This window comes from Schistocerca piceifrons, chromosome 2 (genome assembly GCF_021461385.2).
Source record: "Schistocerca piceifrons isolate TAMUIC-IGC-003096 chromosome 2, iqSchPice1.1, whole genome shotgun sequence".
Taxonomy (NCBI): domain Eukaryota; kingdom Metazoa; phylum Arthropoda; class Insecta; order Orthoptera; family Acrididae; genus Schistocerca; species Schistocerca piceifrons.
The window spans coordinates 76,682,690-76,706,339 of NC_060139.1; the positions used below are offsets into that span (position 1 = coordinate 76,682,690).

The 23,650-nt window shown below is 42.4% G+C and overlaps 1 protein-coding gene across 1 annotated transcript in view; it reads left to right on the forward strand.

Moving 5' to 3' along the window:
* Positions 1 to 315: 315 nt before the first annotated feature.
* Positions 316 to 23,650, forward strand: part of LOC124777496 (serpin B3-like) — a 61,860-nt gene continuing 38,525 nt past the window's right edge. The window contains exons 1-3 of the mRNA XM_047252939.1: positions 316 to 331; positions 19,282 to 19,371; positions 22,204 to 22,383. Of these exons, the coding sequence (XP_047108895.1) occupies positions 19,294 to 19,371; positions 22,204 to 22,383 (258 nt within the window). The 5' untranslated portion in view covers positions 316 to 331; positions 19,282 to 19,293. The remainder of the gene's footprint in view (positions 332 to 19,281; positions 19,372 to 22,203; positions 22,384 to 23,650) is intronic.

Genomic DNA, 23,650 nt, shown 5'->3' on the forward strand with positions numbered 1-23,650 from the left:
AGAGCCATTTGACCAATTTCTTTTTCATGTGTACTGTGTACATAGCCAGGATAAAAGTGAAGAGATGGTCTTATTCCTAAAATGGCACGGAATGCCACGGCTGTTGTCAGGTACACCACGCTGACGTCACGGTTCGCAAAATCCATAGTCGGAAGGTTCACGACGCCGATTCCAAGGCCTCAGTTGTGACGCATGCGTACAATAAATATCTTCTGCACATGAAGGGCGTGATCTGCCCCTTCCAGGAATAGAAGAGGAAACGTCCCCGACGCTATAAAATGCCGCAGCGTTGTAGGCGAGTGCAGTTGATCCGTGGCAGCGCAGAGCCGAGGTAAGTCGTGCAGGCACAAGGCACCAACTGAACAGAGCACGTCATTGCTCACTATCCCTTTGTACGAATCAGAGGTATTGTATAGGAAGGCTATAAGTGGATTGATCGAAAATATTTTACCTACATAAAATAAATACCCTGGCATCTAGTTAACGCAAATGTTCAGATTAAAAGAAAACTTGCTGCAGCATTAACTCCTCCATCTTGTTTACTAGAGCGACTAACAAATCTAGAATGAGGCTTCACCTAGAGTAATAGGTACCCTATCAATTCCGTTAAATTTTTTTTTATTTTGTGTGTTTTGTTTGCCAATCTCAAAAACCGACGACGTATTATGGTCAGTAGAATTTACAATAGGCAATACACTTAAGTGGATGTGTGTATTTGATAACATAGTGTAACATTTTACAAACTTTAACATTTTCTGTAATGACGCAAGCCGTTATAACCTCTTCATATTAAGAAAAACCTGACGTAAACAAACACAAACTCAAATGATGAATTAGTCGTGTAGGCACAGCGTACGCTGGTGTTGTTACGCTCTTGGAAGTAGGTCCTACTTACATATTAGATATCTTATTACAAAGTCATGTTAAATGAAACTTTAAGATATTCTAATGTATTAACAGTCGTCACAGTTTTTCTAAATAACGCTCTAGGTATATAGTTTTTATGTCAATAATCGTGTACAGTAACAGTCTCTGTACCGTTGTGGTCTGACTGTCACGCTGTTAATACGCAGTATGAAAATGGCTGAGGCTGCTTCGTGCTCCGTAGTGAAACACGCGAGCGAAACACGATTAGGTTGTTCTCAATGTTTTTCATAAATTTACAGAAAAAAATCGCTTTGAAGTTTTCCGTGGCTGTAGTTGATACAGCGGAAATTGCTCGTGCGGAGGACGTGTAGCGTAATGGGTAGTGTAATAGATTGATAATCGAGCGCGTTTGATGAGTCGCTGGTCCAAACCTCGACTTGAGCATCTTCCTTTTTTTCGTTCAGTTAGAAATACCTAAATCTCGTAATTGTAAAATTCATTATCATTTTTTATGAACAATGCACGTCTTCTTGTTTCTGATTACATAGTGCAAGCAAAATTCCTGTTCTCATTTCAAATATAAATTCTTAATTATCGATATTTTATGAAAGTTTGTTTGTAAAGGTTGCTTAAATTAAGAAAAAATAAGAATTTAATTTTTTAGGACAAACATGAAAAATCAAATACTGTTTATACGGTCTATGTCCATTGTTTAACACCACAGATGTAGTCTCACACAAACCAGAGTGTTAAGTGCCGCAGAACATGAAAAACCAGAAACATGAGAAACATTCGCTTTCACAACTTCGAGCACACCGTACAAATCCTGCAGTTTTACATTTGCCACTGTACCTTTACGCTATGGGGCAACGGCCTTGCCGCAGTGGATACACCGGTTCCTGTGAGATCACCGAAGTTAAGCGCTGTCGGGCGTTGTCGGTACTTGGATGGGTGACCATCCAGGCCTCGGTGCACTGTTGCCATTTTTCGGGGTGCACTCAGCCTCGTGATGTCAACTGAGGAGCTACTCGACCGAATAGTAGCGACTTCGGTCAAGAATACCATCATAACGGCCGGGAGAGCAGTGTGCTGACCACACGCCCCTCATATCCGCAATCTCAACTGAGGATGACACGGCGGTCGGATGTTCCCGATGTGGCACTTGTGGCCTGAAGACGGTGTGCTTTTTTTTGTACCATAACAATATGAACGCAACAGAACTGATGTGGAGCCAGGTTAAGGAAACTGTCGCGAGAAATGGGGCAACCAGAAGTATTGGAACTAACGCACGCAGCTTTTTCACATGCAACTACCGAACGCTGGCGAGATATAGAACGGATCATCATAAAAGAAGAGGAGAAAATGCGGAGCCTGGGTGGCTTCGTGGATTCTGTTGTTCATCGACTTCTTTTTTTTCAACGAATCAGATGATAGTTCCAGAACTGAAAAGTGTTTCTCGGATTCGGATAAGGAACGAGCTAAGAGATTACCAGACGACTGACTGTAATAATACCTTCAGTGACTTCAGTATTTAACAATGCGGTGAAATCCCTACAGTGTGCTTTTGCATTACACTTTGCCCGTTCAGAAAATTTTTATCACTCTTGTTTGTAATTAGAATACTATGTTAGGTGAGAACGAGAGCATTTTATGCTTTCCGTATTTTCACCTAAGAAGCGTGCGTTAGTGCTGGAGTTTTGCCGTATATTATTTCATTCTCTTTAAAAATTTAATGACATTTGAACCTTTATTGTTCCTCTGCCCGTCTTTTTTTTACTGTTGCCCTGCATTATCGCTCATCCTATGTGCGCGTAACAGTGTGTAAAACGCTTCCTTATGATCGTACTTAACTGAACTGGACACAGTTTTGCTTCACATCAGGTTTATTCTTGTGATGAAAGGAGTATAGCACTACGTACCAGTTTTCATGTACACTGATATTCGTAATACTGTGGGCCGACTAACTGTGGAAAGTATGTTAGTAACGGGTGCTCGGGAAGTAACGACGAACTTGAATTTTGCGCTATTTTGTCATATGACGGTTGGCAGCCGTTGTTTTTTCATCTCTGTTATCTGCGGTCCTTCCCGTTAGTAGCCTGATGGCTTTTGTATGGGAGCATTGTTGTTTCATGTTTATTTTCGTCATGGAGCCGATGACAGCTGAGCAACCTATCCAAGGATAAAAAGTGATTAAAAAAACAGAGAAAGTCCCACGGCAACCGTTCGCGAAGCTCGTGTCACTCTCGGATGTAATGCTGCTCCAACCGAGTCGTCAGTCCGGAAGCTGATCCGGAAGTTTGAGACCACGGGTTCTGTTTCAAACCGTAAGAAAACAGGACGACTGCGTTCTGTTCGAACACAAGGAAACATTGCTGTCGTGCGAGACCATTAACCGCAGAAAATCGGCTCGCCGAAAGGCTCAACAACTGAACTTGTCATCAAGTTCACTGTACGAAAGCCTTCAAAAAGATCTGAAAATGGATGCGGAGTCAACTTGCACAAGAGTTGAAGCCTGTAGATCATGGAAAGAGACATCGATTTTCTCAATGGGTTTGGCGCGACAAGAGGAGAAGGAGAACTTGACAGAAAGAATAATTTTCTCAGATGAGGCGCACTTCCACCTCAGTGGGTAATTCAGTAAATACGACTACAGAATTTGGGGTAGCGAAAATCCGCGAGTGACTGTGTAAGATAAGTAGGGAACCCTGCTTTATGATTGTTTTTCCCTCTCATTGTTGAAAACGACGATTTTTTGTTTAAAAAAAATGGTGCGACATGTCACACATCCCGTGAAATGTTTGCTCTGCTGAATGAAAAGTTTCCTGAAAAAATTATCCCTTTATGTGGCAGTCAGGAATGAGCTGCCAGATAATGTAGGCTTATTTTTTTGTAGGGATTTGTGAAATCAGAAGTGTACGTGAACAAATCACAAACAATAAACCAATTGAAGGATAAAATGAAACAGGTTATTAACGGCATCCCATCAGATGTTCGTGAACGGGTCATCGAAAACATCAATGATCGCATTCCTCGTTGCTGCGCGGCCTTGGGTGGTCATATGGAGGATATAATTTTTCATACATAAGTGGGAGAAGTTAGTTATGTGTTTCTAAAGAAATATTACATTTCCAATAAATTTTATATGTTCCATAGCACTTTGATATCCGTCCCTACTTCCCGGACACCCTTTACAAGGGCATGAAAAGGAGACAGCTGTTTTCGTGTTAAAATAAAAATCCATCACTATTCATAAAATCTGTTTCTTTTACGGTGGGTGAATTAAAACATTTTCAATCAGTTGGGGGACTAGGAGCAGAAAGAGATAGCGTTCACGAAGGGATTGTACTCTTTCCTTATCTGTAGAGTGTTGCAATCTATTGCAGTGATATGTAAGGGGACGCCCATTAATTCCTTGAAGTTTTTTTACAAACTTTGGACTCTATAACAATATATTTACTTTCGTGCGTTAACATGCAGCTATAATTTGCTGTGGAAATATATTTGCAGAGAAAAGCCCATAATGATATATATTTTGTGTTTTAGGCTAGTAGACACAACTAGTTGTTGTAGTGGTTTTGAATACCTTTACTGGTCAGGGCTAAATGACTATTGAAAATATAATTGTTTTTGGATAGCTCAACATGAATTTCCTAAGGGACCGAAGTTTATCATGCATTTACCAGTAGAATAAGGTACGGAGAAACTGTTTCGCCGTATGCAACTTCCGTCCTATTTCGACGAAACAGTTTGTGACTGTGAACCATCAAAATTTGCAGAAACATAAAAGAAAATTAAATACGTATGGTCATGAAGTAGTGAGACATAGGTTCTATACTAAATAATTAGTCCATACACAAGTTCCATTTAACTTTAAATTTATGGCAGTCGATATATAACGAACTTACCTCTTTTAACATTTCCACATACACGTCGCACAATATAGCTTCTCAAATGAATCTACTGCTATGCACCATGGCACTTTCACATTACACTAAAATAATATTTTTAAAAAATAATAATACGGTGGCAAGACATGCGTGTCCGACACCAATTACGAGAGACAGAAGAAAGAGTAACTGTTCGTCGAGAATATCTCGTACATCAAAAGAGTGTGTAAAAATGTTCTTCTTTTGTCCGCCTTTCGCGCATCGGCTTTCAAAGCGGCTCACTGTATCTCTGACGGCGCTTCCACAATAAACACGTCACGTCACAGGACGTTATTTGCTAACTGTAGCTGTTGCCGAGCGGCTGCTCGGTTAGTGAATGACTTAAAATGGTAGGGCAATGACGTAATGTTACAACTCCCATGCTACCCTTGGTGAGAGTTGGTGAGACGTATTGGGAGCCTCCATCTGCTTCACGTAGTCGGGTAAAACAACCTAAAAACGCATTTTTGTATTTGTATTAGACGGTGATTAAAGGAATTTAATAAAAACATGTTTTGTTTTGAAAGTGTATTAAACAGGAGAAACATGTTTTATTTAGAGAGTGTATTAAATAGTGTTTTCAACACGTGATTTACTTTATACACGCCAACCCTGTGTAGTATTTGGACGGACAGACAGAAAACGGGAGGACGGACAAAATGTCTCCGCGAATGTAGTGTTAACCGTTTTGAGGGATCCCTAACAAAATATACACCTTTTATTGATATATTATAAACATTAAATGCCATGAAACTATTCTTACAATGCGGATGAAAGACAACATTGGTTACGAAGATTTCAAAGTCTTCATTTATACGGTTATTAAGAAAATTCTTCTCGGTGAGTTTGAGCTTAGCTTCCTTCCACAAATAGCTAACTTCTTGCTCGCACGTGTGTTTCGACTTGTCGGCATGCCGCTTAAAATACGCACTGTAAACGTATTGATAGATATTCATGTTGAACACAATAACATCGGCTTGACATGCGTTGCAGAATATCACGACTGACCCACTGACTAACACACAGTGATTTCGACCCGTGCGGCAGACAATTCTCCAAATGAAATGTGTAATCGTGTAGCACTTGTTTCAAATCGGGAAATCCCGATCATGCATGCATTTCAGAGATGCCTCAAAGACTGGTGGGCACTGAAATATTACCCCTGCTCCTGATTAACTTTATAAAACATAATGTTATCCGTAAGCGTAGGCTTCCGCGGCCGTTGTCTTCTTCAATAAAATTCTTCAGGGTATCAGACCGCATCGTCATAATTTAAAATGCGCCAACGTTTCGGCCAGCGTTGCACAGAGCATTGCTGTGTTACCATATGTACAAGGGGTCACCGAACGTATTGGCAAAATTCTACGAAAAGCCGACATCAAACCAATTTTCCGAAGCAGAAACAAAATATCAGACATGCTCGGTTCTACCAAGGATGCAGTTGACAAACTACACACAGCTGGCGTGTATGAAATTGGTTGTGCGTGTGGATTAGTCTACATAGGTGAGACGGGACGTCCGATTAGCACAAGGCTCTCGGAACATGAAACATATATCCGCCTGAAACAACACACTAAGTCAGCAGTGGCGGAACACCGAGACGAGTGCGGGAAACCAATATTTTTTCAAGAAGCTCGCGTCCTGGCGAAACAGCCTCTCACTTTCAAAAGAAAGATTAGAGAGGCGATAGAAATAGCCAAAAGACCCGCCAACATGAATAGAGAGGACGGGTACAAGCTTCCGAGGTCTTGGCTGCCTGCAATAGCAGGGCTACGGAGCGGCGGCAGAGCCGTGGCGGCCCATGCAGACACGCGGAGAGCCGCAGTAGTGGTCGCGAGCACACAAAGCAATGGCACGCCGCAGCCGGCTTCTGGACAGCATGGAAACAGTGTGTCGTCACAGCTATCACCTGTTCGCTATTCGTCCGTCTCCTCCAATTGGGTGGATTAATATAAAGACCAATAGAAAACAGCTATTTCAGCCAATGACAGATAATAAAGGAAACACCAATAAAGCATACCTTTCAGCCCTCCTCCTCCTCCTTTTACAGCCAATCAAGTAACGACACGGTTTTCTCGTGCAGCTATTTAAGGAACCAAGTGTGTTCATTTAGCAGCAACCGCCTCCGCCTCCTGAAACTCCTGTCCGGCCGGACGTGGGGTCTGCATCCTTCCACCATCCTTCACACCTACAAATCCATGATCCGCCCCATCCTTTGTTATGCCAGCATCGCTTGGATTTCCGCCCCTCCCCGGTTCTATAAAGCCCTCCAAATCCTCGAACGCCATGCACTCCGCCTCGCCTTCCGCATCCGCCTTCCGTCCCCCATGCGCATCCTCTATGACCTCATCCCCTTCCCCCACCTTCTCCTTTTCCTTGAACACATCCGCACACTATATATTGTCCGCCGCCTTGATCCCCCTCAGCCCCTGGTGTCTCCCTTCCTCTCCACTCCCAACCAGTTGCCGCGCCTTTACCGTTGTGTCCCTCCCTCTCTCCATCTCAACACCCTCCATCTCCTTTCCCACCACAACTTCCACCGTTTACCACTCCCGGATGATGAGCTTCGCCCTGACATTTACCCTTCCTACCAACTCTAACCCCCTCTTCCTGACTCCTCCTTAGAGCTCCCTCTCCTCCCCCTCCCTCCTTCTGAGCGGATTTCCCCTCCTACTCCCCGTCCATCTCTTGTGCCTTCTTTCAGTGTCTCTGCGCTCCCTCCTGCCCTGTCTTCCCTTTTCCTCTCCCGCCCCACGTGTCTCCTACCTCTTCGTGAACCCACGGTTGCCCCTCCTTTCTTCATCCCGGCGCTTCCCCAGCTGCCCCATGCTCTCCCCTCCTTTTCCATCCTCTCTGACCTTTCCCTCGGCAGGTCCCGTCTGGAAGTTTTATTCTTCGTCGTGTGTGCTCCCAGTGGGTTTTAAGTGTGTTGTTTCGGAGTGTTTTTAATACTGTGGCCAACTTTTAACCTGTGCATGCGCATCCAGTGTCTTCTCTGTGTTTTACGAATCGCCAACTGTGTTTTTTTTTTTTAACTTTCTGGTGACTTTTTTAACTGTCCCCACTGAACGTCTACATGTCAGTGTATTTTTACCTCCATTTTCTCCCCTTACTCTGTTTTATGTTCCCCTTGTTTACCTCCTTATGTATGTATTCTTTTATTCTTGTTTTAGTTGTCATGTCACTCGGCTGAAGAGCGGTGGATTGTGCTGCTGACAGCCCTCCCCTGCCCATATGGGGCAGGGGCATGAAATCACAATAAAGAAAAAAAAAATTCATTTAGCAGTTAACGTAAGGCCCTGAGAAGGCCAGCTGCAATGCTGGCCAAAACGTTGGCGCATTTTAAATTATGACGATGTGGTCTGATACCCTGAAGAATTTTATTGAAGAATAATATCCGTTATAAAAAAGTATATTCTCTGAATTAAAAAATTTAAGTGAGATTTCCATTCCCCCTCCCTGGTTCAATGAAATTTGGTTAGATTTTTCCACCGTTTACCACTCCCGGATGATGAGCTTCGCCCTGACATCTACCCTTCCTACCAACTCTAACCCCCTCTTCCTGACTCCTCCTTAGAGCTCCCTCTCCTCCCCCTCCCTCCTTCTGAGCGGATTTCCCCTCCTACTCCCCGTCCATCTCTTGTGCCTTCTTTCAGTGTCTCTGCGCTCCCTCCTGCCCTGTCTTCCCTTTTCCTCTCCCGCCCCATGTGTCTCCTACCTCTTCGTGAACCCACGGTTGCCCCTCCTTTCTTCATCCCGGCGCTTCCCCAGCTGCCCCATGCTCTCCCCTCCTTTTCCATCCTCTCTGACCTTTCCCTCGGCAGGTCCCGTCTGGAAGTTTTATTCTTCGTCGTGTGTGCTCCCAGTGGGTTTTAAGTGTGTTGTTTCGGAGTGTTTTTAATACTGTGGCCAACTTTTAACCTGTGCATGTGCATCCAGTGTCTTCTCTGTGTTTTACGAATCGCCAACTGTGTTTTTTTTTTTTTTTAACTTTCTGGTGACTTTTTTAACTGTCCCCACTGAACGTCTACATGTCAGTGTATTTTTACCTCCATTTTCTCCCCTTACTCTGTTTTATGTTCCCCTTGTTTACCTCCTTATGTATGTATTCTTTTATTCTTGTTTTACTTGTCATGTCACTCGGCTGAAGAGCGGTGGATTGTGCTGCTGACAGCCCTCCCCTGCTCGTATGGGGCAGGGGCATGAAATCACAATAAAGAAAAAAAAAATTCATTTAGCAGTTAACGTAAGGCCCTGATGAAGGCCAGCTGCAACGCTGGCCGAAACGTTGGCGCATTTTAAATTATGACGATGCGGTCTGATACCCTGAAGAATTTTATTGAAGAATAATATCCGTTATAAAAAAGTATATTCTCTGAATTAAAAAATTTAAGTGAGATTTCCATTCCCCCTCCCTGGTTCAATGAAATTTGGTTAGATTTTTCCACCGTTTACCACTCCCGGATGATGAGCTTCGCCCTGACATCTACCCTTCCTACCAACTCTAACCCCCTCTTCCTGACTCCTCCTTAGAGCTCCCTCTCCTCCCCCTCCCTCCTTCTGAGCGGATTTCCCCTCCTACTCCCCGTCCATCTCTTGTGCCTTCTTTCAGTGTCTCTGCGCTCCCTCCTGCCCTGTCTTCCCTTTTCCTCTCCCACCCCACGTGTCTCCTACCTCTTCGTGAACCCACGGTTGCCCCTCCTTTCTTCATCCCGGCGCTTCCCCAGCTGCCCCATGCTCTCCCCTCCTTTTCCATCCTCTCTGACCTTTCCCTCGGCAGGTCCCGTCTGGAAGTTTTATTCTTCGTCGTGTGTGCTCCCAGTGGCTTTTAAGTGTGTTGTTTCAGAGTGTTTTTAATACTGTGGCCAACTTTTAACCTGTGCATGCGCATCCAGTGTCTTCTCTGTGTTTTACGAATCGCCAACTGTGTTTTTTTTTTTTTTAACTTTCTGGTGACTTTTTTAACTGTCCCCACTGAACGTCTACATGTCAGTGTATTTTTACCTCCATTTTCTCCCCTTACTCTGTTTTATGTTCCCCTTGTTTACCTCCTTATGTATGTATTCTTTTATTCTTGTTTTACTTGTCATGTCACTCGGCTGAAGAGCGGTGGATTGTGCTGCTGACAGCCCTCCCCTGCTCGTATGGGGCAGGGGCATGAAATCACAATAAAGAAAAAAAAAATTCATTTAGCAGTTAACGTAAGGCCCTGATGAAGGCCAGCTGCAACGCTGGCCGAAACGTTGGCGCATTTTAAATTATGACGATGCGGTCTGATACCCTGAAGAATTTTATTGAAGAATAATATCCGTTATAAAAAAGTATATTCTCTGAATTAAAAAATTTAAGTGAGATTTCCATTCCCCCTCCCTGGTTCAATGAAATTTGGTTAGATTTTTCCACCGTTTACCACTCCCGGATGATGAGCTTCGCCCTGACATTTACCCTTCCTACCAACTCTAACCCCCTCTTCCTGACTCCTCCTTAGAGCTCCCTCTCCTCCCCCTCCCTCCTTCTGAGCGGATTTCCCCTCCTACTCCCCGTCCATCTCTTGTGCCTTCTTTCAGTGTCTCTGCGCTCCCTCCTGCCCTGTCTTCCCTTTTCCTCTCCCGCCCCACGTGTCTCCTACCTCTTCGTGAACCCACGGTTGCCCCTCCTTTCTTCATCCCGGCGCTTCCCCAGCTGCCCCATGCTCTCCCCTCCTTTTCCATCCTCTCTGACCTTTCCCTCGGCAGGTCCCGTCTGGAAGTTTTATTCTTCGTCGTGTGTGCTCCCAGTGGCTTTTAAGTGTGTTGTTTCAGAGTGTTTTTAATACTGTGGCCAACTTTTAACCTGTGCATGCGCATCCAGTGTCTTCTCTGTGTTTTACGAATCGCCAACTGTGTTTTTTTTTTTTTTTAACTTTCTGGTGACTTTTTTAACTGTCCCCACTGAACGTCTACATGTCAGTGTATTTTTACCTCCATTTTCTCCCCTTACTCTGTTTTATGTTCCCCTTGTTTACCTCCTTATGTATGTATTCTTTTATTCTTGTTTTACTTGTCATGTCACTCGGCTGAAGAGCGGTGGATTGTGCTGCTGACAGCCCTCCCCTGCTCGTATGGGGCAGGGGCATGAAATCACAATAAAGAAAAAAAAAATTCATTTAGCAGTTAACGTAAGGCCCTGATGAAGGCCAGCTGCAACGCTGGCCGAAACGTTGGCGCATTTTAAATTATGACGATGCGGTCTGATACCCTGAAGAATTTTATTGAAGAATAATATCCGTTATAAAAATGTATATTCTCTGAATTAAAAAATTTAAGTGAGATTTCCATTCCCCCTCCCTGGTTCAATGAAATTTGGTTAGATTTTTCCAATGAGGTAAGATGCGGGAGACCCGCACCGCCGACTAGGCAAGGTCCTAGCGGAGGCGGTTTGCCATTGCCTGAGATACGTGTCATTTAAAAATATTTGACAACGACCGATGTTAGCATCGAATCCACAGTATTGGGAGTAGCTACGCTGACTGATGACAGACCGTCTCGGTCGGGCACACAGTTTTAATCTGCCAGGAAGTTTCATATCAGCGCACACTCCGCTGCAGAGTGAAAATCTCATTCTGGAAACATCCCCCAGGCTGTGGCTAAGCCATGTCTCCGCAATATCCTTTCTTTCAGGAGTGCTAGTTCTGCAAGGTTCGCAGGAGAGCTTCTGTAAAGTTTGGAAGGTAGGAGACGAGATACTGGCAGAAGTAAAGCTGTGAGTACTGGGCGTGAGTCGTGCTTCGGTAGCTCAGATGGTAGAGCACTTGCCCGCGAAAGGCAAAGGTCCCGAGTTCGTGTCTCGGTCGGGCACACAGTTTTAATCTGCCAGGAAGTTTCAAGCTTGGCATGCTTACCACTTTCTATCTGAAAAAATATATATATATATATATATATACTGGGACAGCAAGACAAACCTCACACTCCTGTTACTGTGAGAGCCAGTGAAAATGGGTGTCATAAAAGTGTAACTCAAGAACGCCTGGAGCAATTTCAGTCCAATTTTGTGTATATATGACACATTGCGTGTATGAAAATACTGTGCGAGGAAGACACGCCTGTTACCCCAGGGGCGGAGGTGGGAATAAGAAGGGGTTACAGACAAAAAAATGTTCAAAGCGAACGGTTGGGATATCTTTCCTCTTAGTTAGCTGAGCTGGAGCCCACCCAGATAGACATGCTCGTTAAAGCACCACTTCCGGGACGGGGAGGTGCACCGGCCTCAGATCGCAACCGCCCGGCGGATTAAAGACGAGGGTCGATGTGCCAGCCAGCCTGGACGTCGTCTTTTGGTGGTTTCCCACAGCCCACTAGCTGTATACCCGGGCAGTAGACAAGTCTCGCATCTGTTAACCGATTCGTAAACATTTGGAAACCTTTCGCTCCCTTTCATATGAGTAACATAGACAATTGGAGTACGCATATACTGTCCCAGGGTTGACTGAGTGACGACGTGAAGGGCATTTGGCCGCTCCCTAAAACAAACGTGCCAAATCCGTTAATAACGGCCATGCGCCGACGCGAGACAAACGCAGAAGAAGAAACGAAGAAGTTAGTTGACTTGTAATTTTTTTTAAAACTATGAAGCGCAATTTGTGTCTCATTTGTTTTGTTCATTGCATCAGAATGAACACTCAGCCAGCCATTAACTTTGTCAGCGTGTTTCGGGACCAAAGCAAATGCCACAAGGCTGAATACCACAGATTCATTTAATGTCTTCTCTACAGTCGCATGGTGGACGGTGGTGGAAATCATTTACTTACTAGCCACATTTTGCATACATCTTACGCAGGTGGAATTACAAGTTTCCATAGGATTTAGATGAAACTGCAGGACGCAGTTCGCTACAGATACAGGTGAAATATGCGTGCAATTATGTGTGAAATGTGTTCAATATACTTGAAAAGTATTTATGTGTGAAATATCAGTGACATATGCAAACGCGACTAGGGCTGAGGGTAAAAGTTAGCACAATATGAGTACGACCGTCTGACGCATGGATATTTTTATAGGACATTTCGTGATAGTACTGTAGGGTGTAAATATGCTCTGAATTTATTTTTTACAGGTTCTGTTATACTTTTATTGATACTATTGATACATATTATATGAAGTGACAATTGAAATTAGTTGCCTCTTTGGGGGGGGGGGGAAGACTCAATTCAGTCAAACCTTCTAAATCAGGGAAACTATTAAAGATATGCTTGAAGTTTGATAGCTCCACTGTAGAAGTCTTCCGTATTTCCAGGGCTTTTGACTGTATCGAAGGAAGGAAGGAAGATCGGAGTTCAAAAACCCCTCTACTTAAAAGTCACAATAGACAGAGGATAAGCTTTCGCGGATAAGCATGTCTTAGTGTTAGGCAGTAACTATGGCATGGAAACAGTGCAGGGATTTCTGGGTAATTCCCTGGTAACGAGTGTTTTTAGGTAAAGTGGATGGCACAGCGATGACACCTGCTTTGCTGAAAGATAATGTCAAAGATATTTCTGTTTCCATTTCGGCAGCAGGCAGTAGTTAGCCGTAGCCTCAGTTATGCAGCTAAGGATGGATGAGACTCTTCACTGAAAACAACGTACTACGTATAGAGCTGTAGGGCACGTCCCAGAGGAAAAGGTAATCGCATGATTGAGTAATAACGTCTATATCTGATCGCATGTCCATATTAGGCTCTTAGCCAAGGTAAGCCTCATCGAATCACTATCTACTCCGTGTAGGTGTTGCAATGTTTTCAGTAAGACGTTCTTGGTGTGCAATGGAAATGGAGCCTCCGACAGAACTAGGGTTAGAGAAGAAGAAGAACGCCTGTCTAAAACTTACAGGCCTACAAAATGCTACAAACTTATGATATCCGTACAGTAAAGTAAAAAGAAAAACTCAGCATCAAAAAATAAGCTACGCTTATCAGAGTATTAACTGGTAACGTGGAAATGAGCACATGCACCTAAACAAATACAAACTAACACCACATTGCTGTAGAACTAGAAAAGGAAAAGTAGAGGCAAGAGTGGTGATTTTTTTCACAGCTACATAGGTAAGTCCAAATTTACGAATGGTAACGGTTACTGTGTTTAAATAGTTTACTAAGTATTGCTCCGCATCTGCTAAGAATTGTGTGAAACTCTGGACTGCTAGGTTAAGAGCTTTTAATTTACAATCAGCTTGTGTCTTTCAGAGAATGTTTAGGTAGGAAAACATAAACACACTGTACACAGATCCACGTTCTATATCTTTTTGTTTTGGGTCATTAGTCTCCTGACTGGTTTGATGCGGCCCGCCACGAATTCGTCTCTTGTGCTAAGCTCTTCATCTCAGAGTAGTACTTTCAACCTACGTCCTCAATTATTTGCTGGATGTATTCCAGTCTCTGTCTTCCTCTGCACTTTTTGCCCTCTACAGCTCCCTCTAGTACCATGTAAGTCGTTCAGTCACGTCTCAACAGATGTCCTACAACCTGTCATTTCTCCAAATATTCCTTTCGTCTCCGATTCTGCGCAGAAACTCCTCATTACTTATCTGATCAGTCCACGTAATTTTCAGCATTCGTCTGTAGCACAACATCTCAAATTCTTCGATTCTCTTCTGTTCCGGTTTTCCCACAGTCCATGTTTCACTACCATACAATGCTGTACTCTAGACACACATTCTCAGAAATTTCTTCCTCAAATTAAGGCCTGTGTTTGACACTAGAAGACTTCTCTTGGCCAGGAATGCCCTTTTTGCCTTTCCTGGTCTGCTTTTGATGGCCTCCTTGCTCCGTCCCTCATTCGTTTTTTTACATCCTACGTAGCAGAATTCCTTACCATCATCTAGTTCTCGACACTCCATCCAGATGTTAAGTTTCTCGCTGGTCTCATTTATACTACTCCTCATTACTTTCGTCGTTCTTCGATTTACTCTTAATCCATATGCTGTGCTCATTAAATTATTCATTCCATTCGGCAGATCATTTAATTCTTCTTCACTTTCACTCGGATAGCAATGTCATCAGCGAATCGTATCACTGATATCCTTTCACCTTGAAATTTAATTCCACTCCTGACCCTCTCTTTTATTTCCATCATTGCTCCTTCGATATACAGATTGAACAGGAGGGGGGAGAGACTACATCCGTGTCTTACATTCTTTTTAATTGAGAACTTCATTCTTGGTCGTCCACTCTCATTATTCCCTCTTGGCTCTTGTACATATTGTTCATTACCCATCTCTTCCTATAAATTACCTGTATTTTTCTCATGATTTCAGACATCTTGCACCATTTTACATTGTCCAACGCTTTTTCCAGGTCGACAGATCCTATGAACGTGTCTTCATTTTTCTTTAGTCTTGCGTCACCCGCAATGTCAGAATTCCCTTTATCATGCCTTTACCTTTTCTAAAGCCAAACTGATCGTCATCTAGCACATCCTCAATTTTCTTTTCCCTATTTCTGTACATCATTCTTGTCAGCAACTTGAATGCGTGAGCTGTTATCTGATTGTGCGACAAGTCTCGCTCTTGTCAGCTATTGCAGTCTTCAGAACTGCGTGTACGATATTTTTCCGAAAGTCAGACGATTTGTCGCCAGACTCATACATTCTACTCACCAACGAGAAAAGTCGTTTTGTCGCCACTTCCCACGATGATTTTAGAACTTCTGAAGGAAGGTTACCTATCCTTCTGCCTCATTTGATCGTAAGTCCTCCAAAACTATTTTACATTCTGATTCTAATATTGGATCCCCTAGCTCTTCTAAATCGACTCCTGTTTCTTCTTCTATCGCATCAGACAAACCTTCCTCCTCATAGAGCCTTTCAATGTATTCTTTCCACCTATCCGCTCTCTCTTCTGCATTTAACAGTGGAATTCCCGTTACTCTTTTAATGTTACCACTCTTGCTTTTAATGTCACCGAAGATGACTTCCTTAGTACTTTCCTTTACGCTGAGTTTGTCCTTCCAACAACTATTTCTTTTTCTATTTCTTCACATTTTTGTTGTAGCCATTTCGTCTTCCCCGCACTTCCTATTTATTTCGTTAATCAGCGACTTGTATGTCTGTATTCCTGAGTTTCATTTTTGCACTTCCTCCTTTCATCGATCAACTGTAGTATTTCTTCCGTTACCCATGGTTTCTTCGCAGTTACCTACGTATTTCCTTCCACCATCTGTAACGGATATTTTTAGAGGTATTCATTCTTCTTCAGCTGTGCTGCCTACTGAGCTATTCCTCATTGCTGTATCTATAGCATTCGAAAACTTGAAGCGTATCTCGTCATTCCTTAAAACTTCCGCATCCCAATTCTTTGCGTTTTGATTCTTCCTGACTAATGTCCTAAACTTCATCTCTGCTATATTGTGAGCCTATAACTGCTGCTGGGTACGCCTTAGTATCCAATGTCTGACTTCGAAATCTTTGACTGACAATGATGTAATCTAACTGAAATCTTCCCGCATCACCCGGCCTTTTGCAAGTATACCTCCTCCTCTTGTGATTCTTGAACAGAGTATTCGCTATTACTACCTGAAATTTATTACAGAACTCAATTAGTCTTTCTCCTCTCTCGTTTCTTGTCCCAAGCCCATATTGTCCTGTAACCTTTTCTTCTGTTCCAGCCCCTACAACTGTATTCCAGTCCCCCATGACTATTAGATTTCCATCTCCCTTTACGTACTTTATTACCCTTTCAGTATCCTCACATACTTCCTATTCATAACGAATCCTACTCCCTTTCTACCATTTTCTGCTGCTGCTGATATTACCCTATGCTCATCTACTTTTCATTTCACTTCAGTATCCCCGACTATATGTAGACTGAGTCTTTACATTTCCCTTTCAGATTTTCTAGTTTCCCTACCACGTTCAAGCTTCTGACATTCCACACCCCGACTCGTAGAACGTTATCCTTTCGTTGATATATTAATCTTTTTCTCATGGTCTTCCCCCTTCGCAGTCCCCTCCAGGAGATCCGCATAGGGGACTATTGTTCAAATAGTTCGAATGGCTCTGAGCACTATGGGACTTAACTGCTGAGGTCATCAGTCCCCTAGAACTTAGAACTACTTAAACCTAACTAACCTAAGGACATCAAACACATCCATGCCCGAGGCAGGATTCGAACCTGCGACCGTAGCGGTCGCGCGGTTCCAGACTGTAGCGCCTAGAAACGCTTGGCCACATCGGCCGGCCGGGGACTATTACGGAATCTTTTGCCGGTGGAGAGACCATTATGACACTTTTTCAATTACATGCCACATGTCCTGTGGATACACGTTACGTGTCTTTAATGCAGTTGTTTCCATTGCCTTCTGCATCCTCATGCCGTTCATCATTGCCGATTCTTCCGCCTTTAGGGCCTGTTTCCGACCCCAAGTACAAGAGAGTGCCCTGAACCTGTGTTTGCTCCTCCGCCCTCTATGACAAGGCCGTTAGCAGAATGAGGGTGACTTCTCATGCCGAAAATTTAAGCGCTGGTGGGATTCGAACCCGAGACCGAGGACGTTTTGATTGCTAATTAAAGACGCTATCCATAGGCCATATTTCGATTTACAAACATCATGGAGTGAATCTGTTTCATAATTTCCTTAATATAGCATCCAAGGAAAAACCCTCTCGCTAGATATCTTCAGTGGGTAATGTGAAATGCTCAAATACATTTAGTATCTTTTTAATTGTCCCTCATAAACGTATTTTCGAGAAGTCATATTATCAAGCTTTTCATGAGGGAATTACACTCTACCTCGTCTCGTGAACGTTTTACATTTCACTGCTCTCACTGTTGAACAGTACTTTGAATCCGTATTGCCGATTATGGAAACGAACACGATCTTACCTGGAAACATTTTTATCGTTCGTCTAGAATTAGAGACAGTATTGCAACTATTGTAACGTAAGCCGAGAAGTTATTCACATACATTTCTATTAATTTTTGTGTAAAACAACTATGTCTAATTCGTAAAAGTCACACTTACTGTCGAACGTAAGAAAGATATTGAAAGTTGTAATCCACCCATGGTAAATGCAGACAAAAGTAAATAAAATATAATTGAATATACTGATGATGAGTATTAGGAGCGATATGTTCTGCTTGGTAAAAACTTTCTAAAGGCAATATCATATAAACACTTCTTTACAGACCGTCAACCATCTCGAAACGGACAAATTTTATAACACAAATTTTTGAAGACCGTAGGATGACAGCAAAGTCTATCGAAATCTGTTGTTCGTAAACAAAAAAATATTTATGTGATCTTGGCTTTATAAAGTTTTTTCACCAAATTAAATACAGCTTTTGTCGGAACTACTCTTCCAGTAGTTCCTGACAATTAACCATAAAGAGTATTTCACAAAACTTGACTTATGATGTCTGCCTCGGATAACGTTACTAAATGTGTTGCCCAGTAATTTCTACATCTACATCTACTCTGCTAATTTGAAGCGAATTTAAACACTGTTCGTCGGTCTGTACCTCTCCTTTACAGGCGTCACAGCCGTTCTGCAAAGGAAAGAATCGCGTGGTATTGTGGGTTGAGATACCCCGAGGGTTTGTTCGACCACCTAAACGGAAACGGTTTTCTTCCTTCGCGTGTACTAGCTCCTTTTCTCGCGGTGTGTGACTTGTGTATTACGTGTATCTGTTAAGTTTAAGTTGATGTAATCGATGTGTATACAGTGCTGTGCCGTATTTGTGTGGTGCAAAGACGAATGGGGAGTGAATCTCGTTGTCCCTGTCCATCAGTCAATCAACATCTACAGTGCCGTAGGACCACAGTCAGTGAGATACTACGGACAGGTTTGAAATTCGATCGAGGTCGTGATGCAAAAAGAGACAAACGGAGTTGCAACTAAGTAAATAATGAGGTACATATGTGTATGGTCCAAAGTAATGTTCGTTAACGAACACTTTTTGAGACCTTACGCATATGTACCCACTTTATTTTCTGTTATCTTGGACTGACATTTTCTTGGCGAACATTTGGTGGTTTCAGAATGACCAAAATTAGCTGGGCTTGTTATTGACACGGAAGGTACGAAAATCCAGCAAAATTTTGCCAGCGGGCATACGATTTTGTTCATTGCATATGTAAACACTTGTGGATGGCAGGTTACGTTCGGTGGCTAAAGATGACATCATGTTGTGTAGAAACTGGCAGATGTGTTAAAAAGAATAAAAAAACGTTAGATTCAGATACAGCCGCTTGTTTTGTTATCATATCAAGGACACAAAGTGTAGTGGTTTGGAATTCTACGTCCTCACCTCGCCTTACCAGCCAACTACTATCGGTGAAAATTTATTCCACCAAATGGATTTGAACGAGCTACCTCAGAGCACTTGAATGCGCTAGTGACTTCGGCTACGGCAGCGGTAACTCACTTCCTGGCTGATGTGTTCTTGCGATCTCTTGGCATTGCAAAGATAATTTTTCATTCTTCTCACGAGTCCTTTGGAATAGACGGCAGTTCTTGTAATAATCTTTCTCTGTGCAGATAAACGTCAGAATGGTCGATGGAGAAGCTAACATGCCACTGCAGGCGATATCTCAAGCAAACTCTTTACTTACATTCGACATCTATAAGGTAAGTTTTTGCGACATCAAAGGGTGTGTTATAATTTCTACAAAGTAAGTTTTGTGTAAGTCCTGAGAAAATTCACAAAAAGTCTCAATATTTCAGTTCTAATATATCAACAGTCATTGGACATCTACTGATGGAAAAACCCTTTCCTATGAAATACGGCCTTTAGTTAAACGCATTCACTTTGTTCCAGCATGTATCTGTTATCATCTGTCCACCTGTCATAAGGTTATGTGCTGGTTCTTTTCTTATTTCTTAGAATTCAGCACAGAAATCTCGTGAGGCATATAGTATCCATTAACCAACTAAAAGTGTCACCCATCGTTCCTTTTTAATTAGTCGTAACAACGTCTTCCAGTCGCTTCTGTACCCTCGCTTGAGCAGTACTCAAGGATAGGTCGTATTAGTGTTTTATATAAGCGGTCTCCTTTACAAATGAACCACATCTTCCCAAAATTCTACCAATGAACCGAAGACGACTATCCGCCTTCCCCAAACCTGCCATTACATGCTTGTCCCACTTCATATCGCTCTGCAATGTTACGCCCAAATATTTAATCGACGTGACTGTGTCAAGCGCTACACTGCTAATGGAGTATTCAAACATTACGGGATTCTTTTTCCTATTCATCTGCATTAATTTACATTTATCTATATTTAGAGTTAGCTGCCATTCTTTACACCAATCACAAATCCCGTCCAAGTCATCTTGTATCCTCCCACAATCACTCAACGACGACACCTTCCCCTACACCACAGCATCATCAGCAAACAGCCGCACATTGCTATCCACACTATCCAAAAGATCATTTATGTAGATAGAAAACAACAGCGGACCTACCACACTTCCCTGGGGCACTCCAGATGATACCCTCACCTCCGATGAACACTCACCATCGAGGACGACGTACTGGGTTTTATTACTTAAGAAGTCTTCGAGCCACTCACATATTTGGGAACCAATCCCATATGCTCGCACCTTCGTTAGGAGTCTGCAGAGGGGCACTGAGTCAAACACTTTACGGAAGTCAAGGAATATGGCATCCGTCTGATACCCTTCATCCATGGTTCGCAAGATATCATGTGAAACAAGGGCGAGTTGCGTTTCGCAGGAGCGATGCTTTATAAAGCCGTGCTGATGCATGGACAGCAACGTCCCTGTATCAAGGAAATTCATTTTATTCGAGCTGAGAATATGTTCGAGAATCCTGCAACAAACCGATGTTAAGGATACTGGTCTGTAATTTTGAGGATCCGTCCTTCTACCCTTCTTATATACAGGCGTCACCTGCGCTTTTTTCCAGTCGCTCGGGACTTTACGTAGGGCAAGAGATTCGCGATAAATGCAAGCTAAGCAAGGAGCCAATGGAGCAGAGTACTCTCTGTAAAACCGAATTGGAATCCCTTCAGGACCTGGCGATTTATTTATTTTCAAGCCATTCAGCTGCCTCACAACCCCAGGGATGTCTATCACTATGTCCTCCATTCGGGAATCTGTACGAGACTCAAACGGCGGTATGTTTGTACGATCCTCCTGCGTGAAAGATTTCTCAAATGCTAAATTTAAAAGTTCAGCTTTCGTTTTGCTGTCTTTTGTTGCCAGGCCAGACTGATCAGTGATGGAACACTTCGACCCGCTTACCGATTTTAAGTAAGTCCACAATCTCCTTGGGTTTTCAGCAAGATCAGTTGCTAAGGTATGACGGTGGTAGTGGTTGAATGCTTCGCGCATCGCTCTTTTTACAGCAGCACGCATCTCTACTAACTTTTGCCTGTCCTCATTCTCCCGATCTTTCTTGTACCGCGAGTGCAACTGTCTTTGCTTCCTGAGCATTCTCCGAATTGCGCTGTTAAACCACGGTGGGTCTTTTCCGTCCGTAACCCACTTTTTCGGTACATAATTGTCGAACACGTTATTTACAATGTGTTTAAAATTTGCCCATAAATTTTTCCACGTCCATCGTACCGGAAGTAAATGAAGTCGATTCATTTACTTATTATTATTATTGTTATTATTCTGCCTCACTTGTCCTTTCGAAAGTTTAAAAGTTAAATAGGTAATGATATCATGTATAATTTCGTGACTGTTTGATAGAATAAAGTCAATTTAATTTTAGTTTAATTTCTTCCTAATATCATATATTACATATTATTTTTTGGAAGAATATATTCACGAAGGACACATGAATCTCCTTAGCAAATTCCACGAATGTCGAATCATTCTTTAGCTCTTACCCTACTTTTTCATTACAGTCCCCTGGTACGATCATGTGGTGATATTTGCTGTCATGCATGGGATTCTGTATCTCTTTCTAAAGGTCTTCTGTCCACATATCAGAATGTGACCACCGATCTGGATAATTTCTATGTAAAAAGTGTAATTTTTAAAGTGTTACAGTTTTGCACTAAATTACCTTAATATTATGAGTATTGTTTTTAATTTTTTATTTCAGTGTAACCTACGTATAAATTTCCTCGATTCTCTGTTCTTCAGTAGCAAAAAATATCTCTTACTTTTATTTCAGTTTCCTTGCTTTTCCGTTCCGGAGTAGTGAAACATATTTCTTAAATATACTCTCAGATAAAGCTCATGTAACCTATTTGATTTTACTTAATGCTTTCCCATATATTACTAACCTAGCTTCAGGCTCTAAAGTTCAGCAGTTTCTTCTTCGTTAGTAAATAATAGTTGGGTTTTAGGTCAAAGATTTTGTTCCTCCGGACTTTGTGAAGCAAGCTTATTGACTATAAGGATGTGTTAAATGTTTCTGCAGCTGTGTTTCAGGAATGTCTCACACCGTCTGAGAAACGCTTCAAAAGATTACCTAATTTCAGGTTTTGGGAAATGGGGCAGATAATCTGTTCTTCTCGCCTCTCAGTATACAGGTGATCCTCGCACTTGTATTTCTGGGTGCTCGTGGAAACACAGCAAAGCAACTGTCGAGAGGCCTGCATCTACCTGAAGACAGAAATGTGACAGAGGAAGGAATCAGTAGACTATTGAGTCAGCTTCAGGTAAAAATCATTGTCAGTTTATCTAAAACTATAGTTCTTTCAACAATGTCAGTACTCTCTGTGTGTTAATTACTTTCACTACAGGACCATTGCTTCTATTTAGAACCTCTCAGAACGCCGATATCCAACACCTTTGATTATAGAGGAATGGTTCGAAGAACGCAAGAAAGGTTTAATTACTTTGAGTGCCACATAAGATCTTAGATTTTTTTGTCACTAGATGCGTAAGCCGCGGTATTTCACTTTAGTCGCTTGGCTGTATAGCAAGATTGCTTAGACGGAAGAGAAGAGGTGCTCGTAATAGTTACTGTACACTGTAGCTGTGCACCGTCATCAATGCTCGTGCAAGCTGTGTCGACACGCAATCGCGGCTAGAAAAGAGGGATGTCGAGGCACAATCACAACGATCCCCATACGAGGACTTTCGAGTCGTTGACTTAAACACAAGATATAAAACAAAATATTACATCTTTAGTGGTTATAAGTTTCCAACGCAGCTGAACACTAATACTTGCAGAATCCTTATCGCGTGACTGTGGGGACGGAAGCACTGTACGTATATTCTTGACTGAATTGCCGTCGATAGATGGATCCAGAGCAATCCGTGTAAGATGAAGTGGGAAAAATTTTATTTCATTAATCGGTGCATAACGTTGTATACAGAGGAGGAGGTCAGAATAATCCGAAAGAGGTAACAAATTTTCTTCTCCAGATATATATAATTTTAATAAGTTTTTAATGGCATGGAGAGCTGCATACAGCCAGCCTTTGGACTGAAGATCACAATAACAGCAACAAGTTTTTAATGAATGTTTTGGATATCATTGACACAGATATAGCGGTGGTAACTGGTAATGACCAGTGGTGACTGGCGGTAAGTCGCGATGATTGATTATGATGACTGGTGGTTATTTTCAGTGGTGATGGGTGATGGTAATTGCCGATGATTGACAAAGATGGTTGTTGATTGGTGATGACTGATGATAGTAATTTATAAACCAAACACCATTTGACAGTTTAAAAGATATAGTTACTATTGTTACTATGAATATATTGAAGAGTTCATCTCTGTTAGAAATAACATTTTTATGGTGTTCTTCAAGAAATGCAGTATATATGGTCTTTCATGGGAAACATTGCTATCGTCTGTATTGCTTCCCTCTTATTTCTGCTTCTGTTTTTCCTTCTAAGTCCATCACAATAATCCTTGGGATATATATATATGGGTAAAAACCGAAACCGGACGGATCAGTTTCTCCTCAAGTAG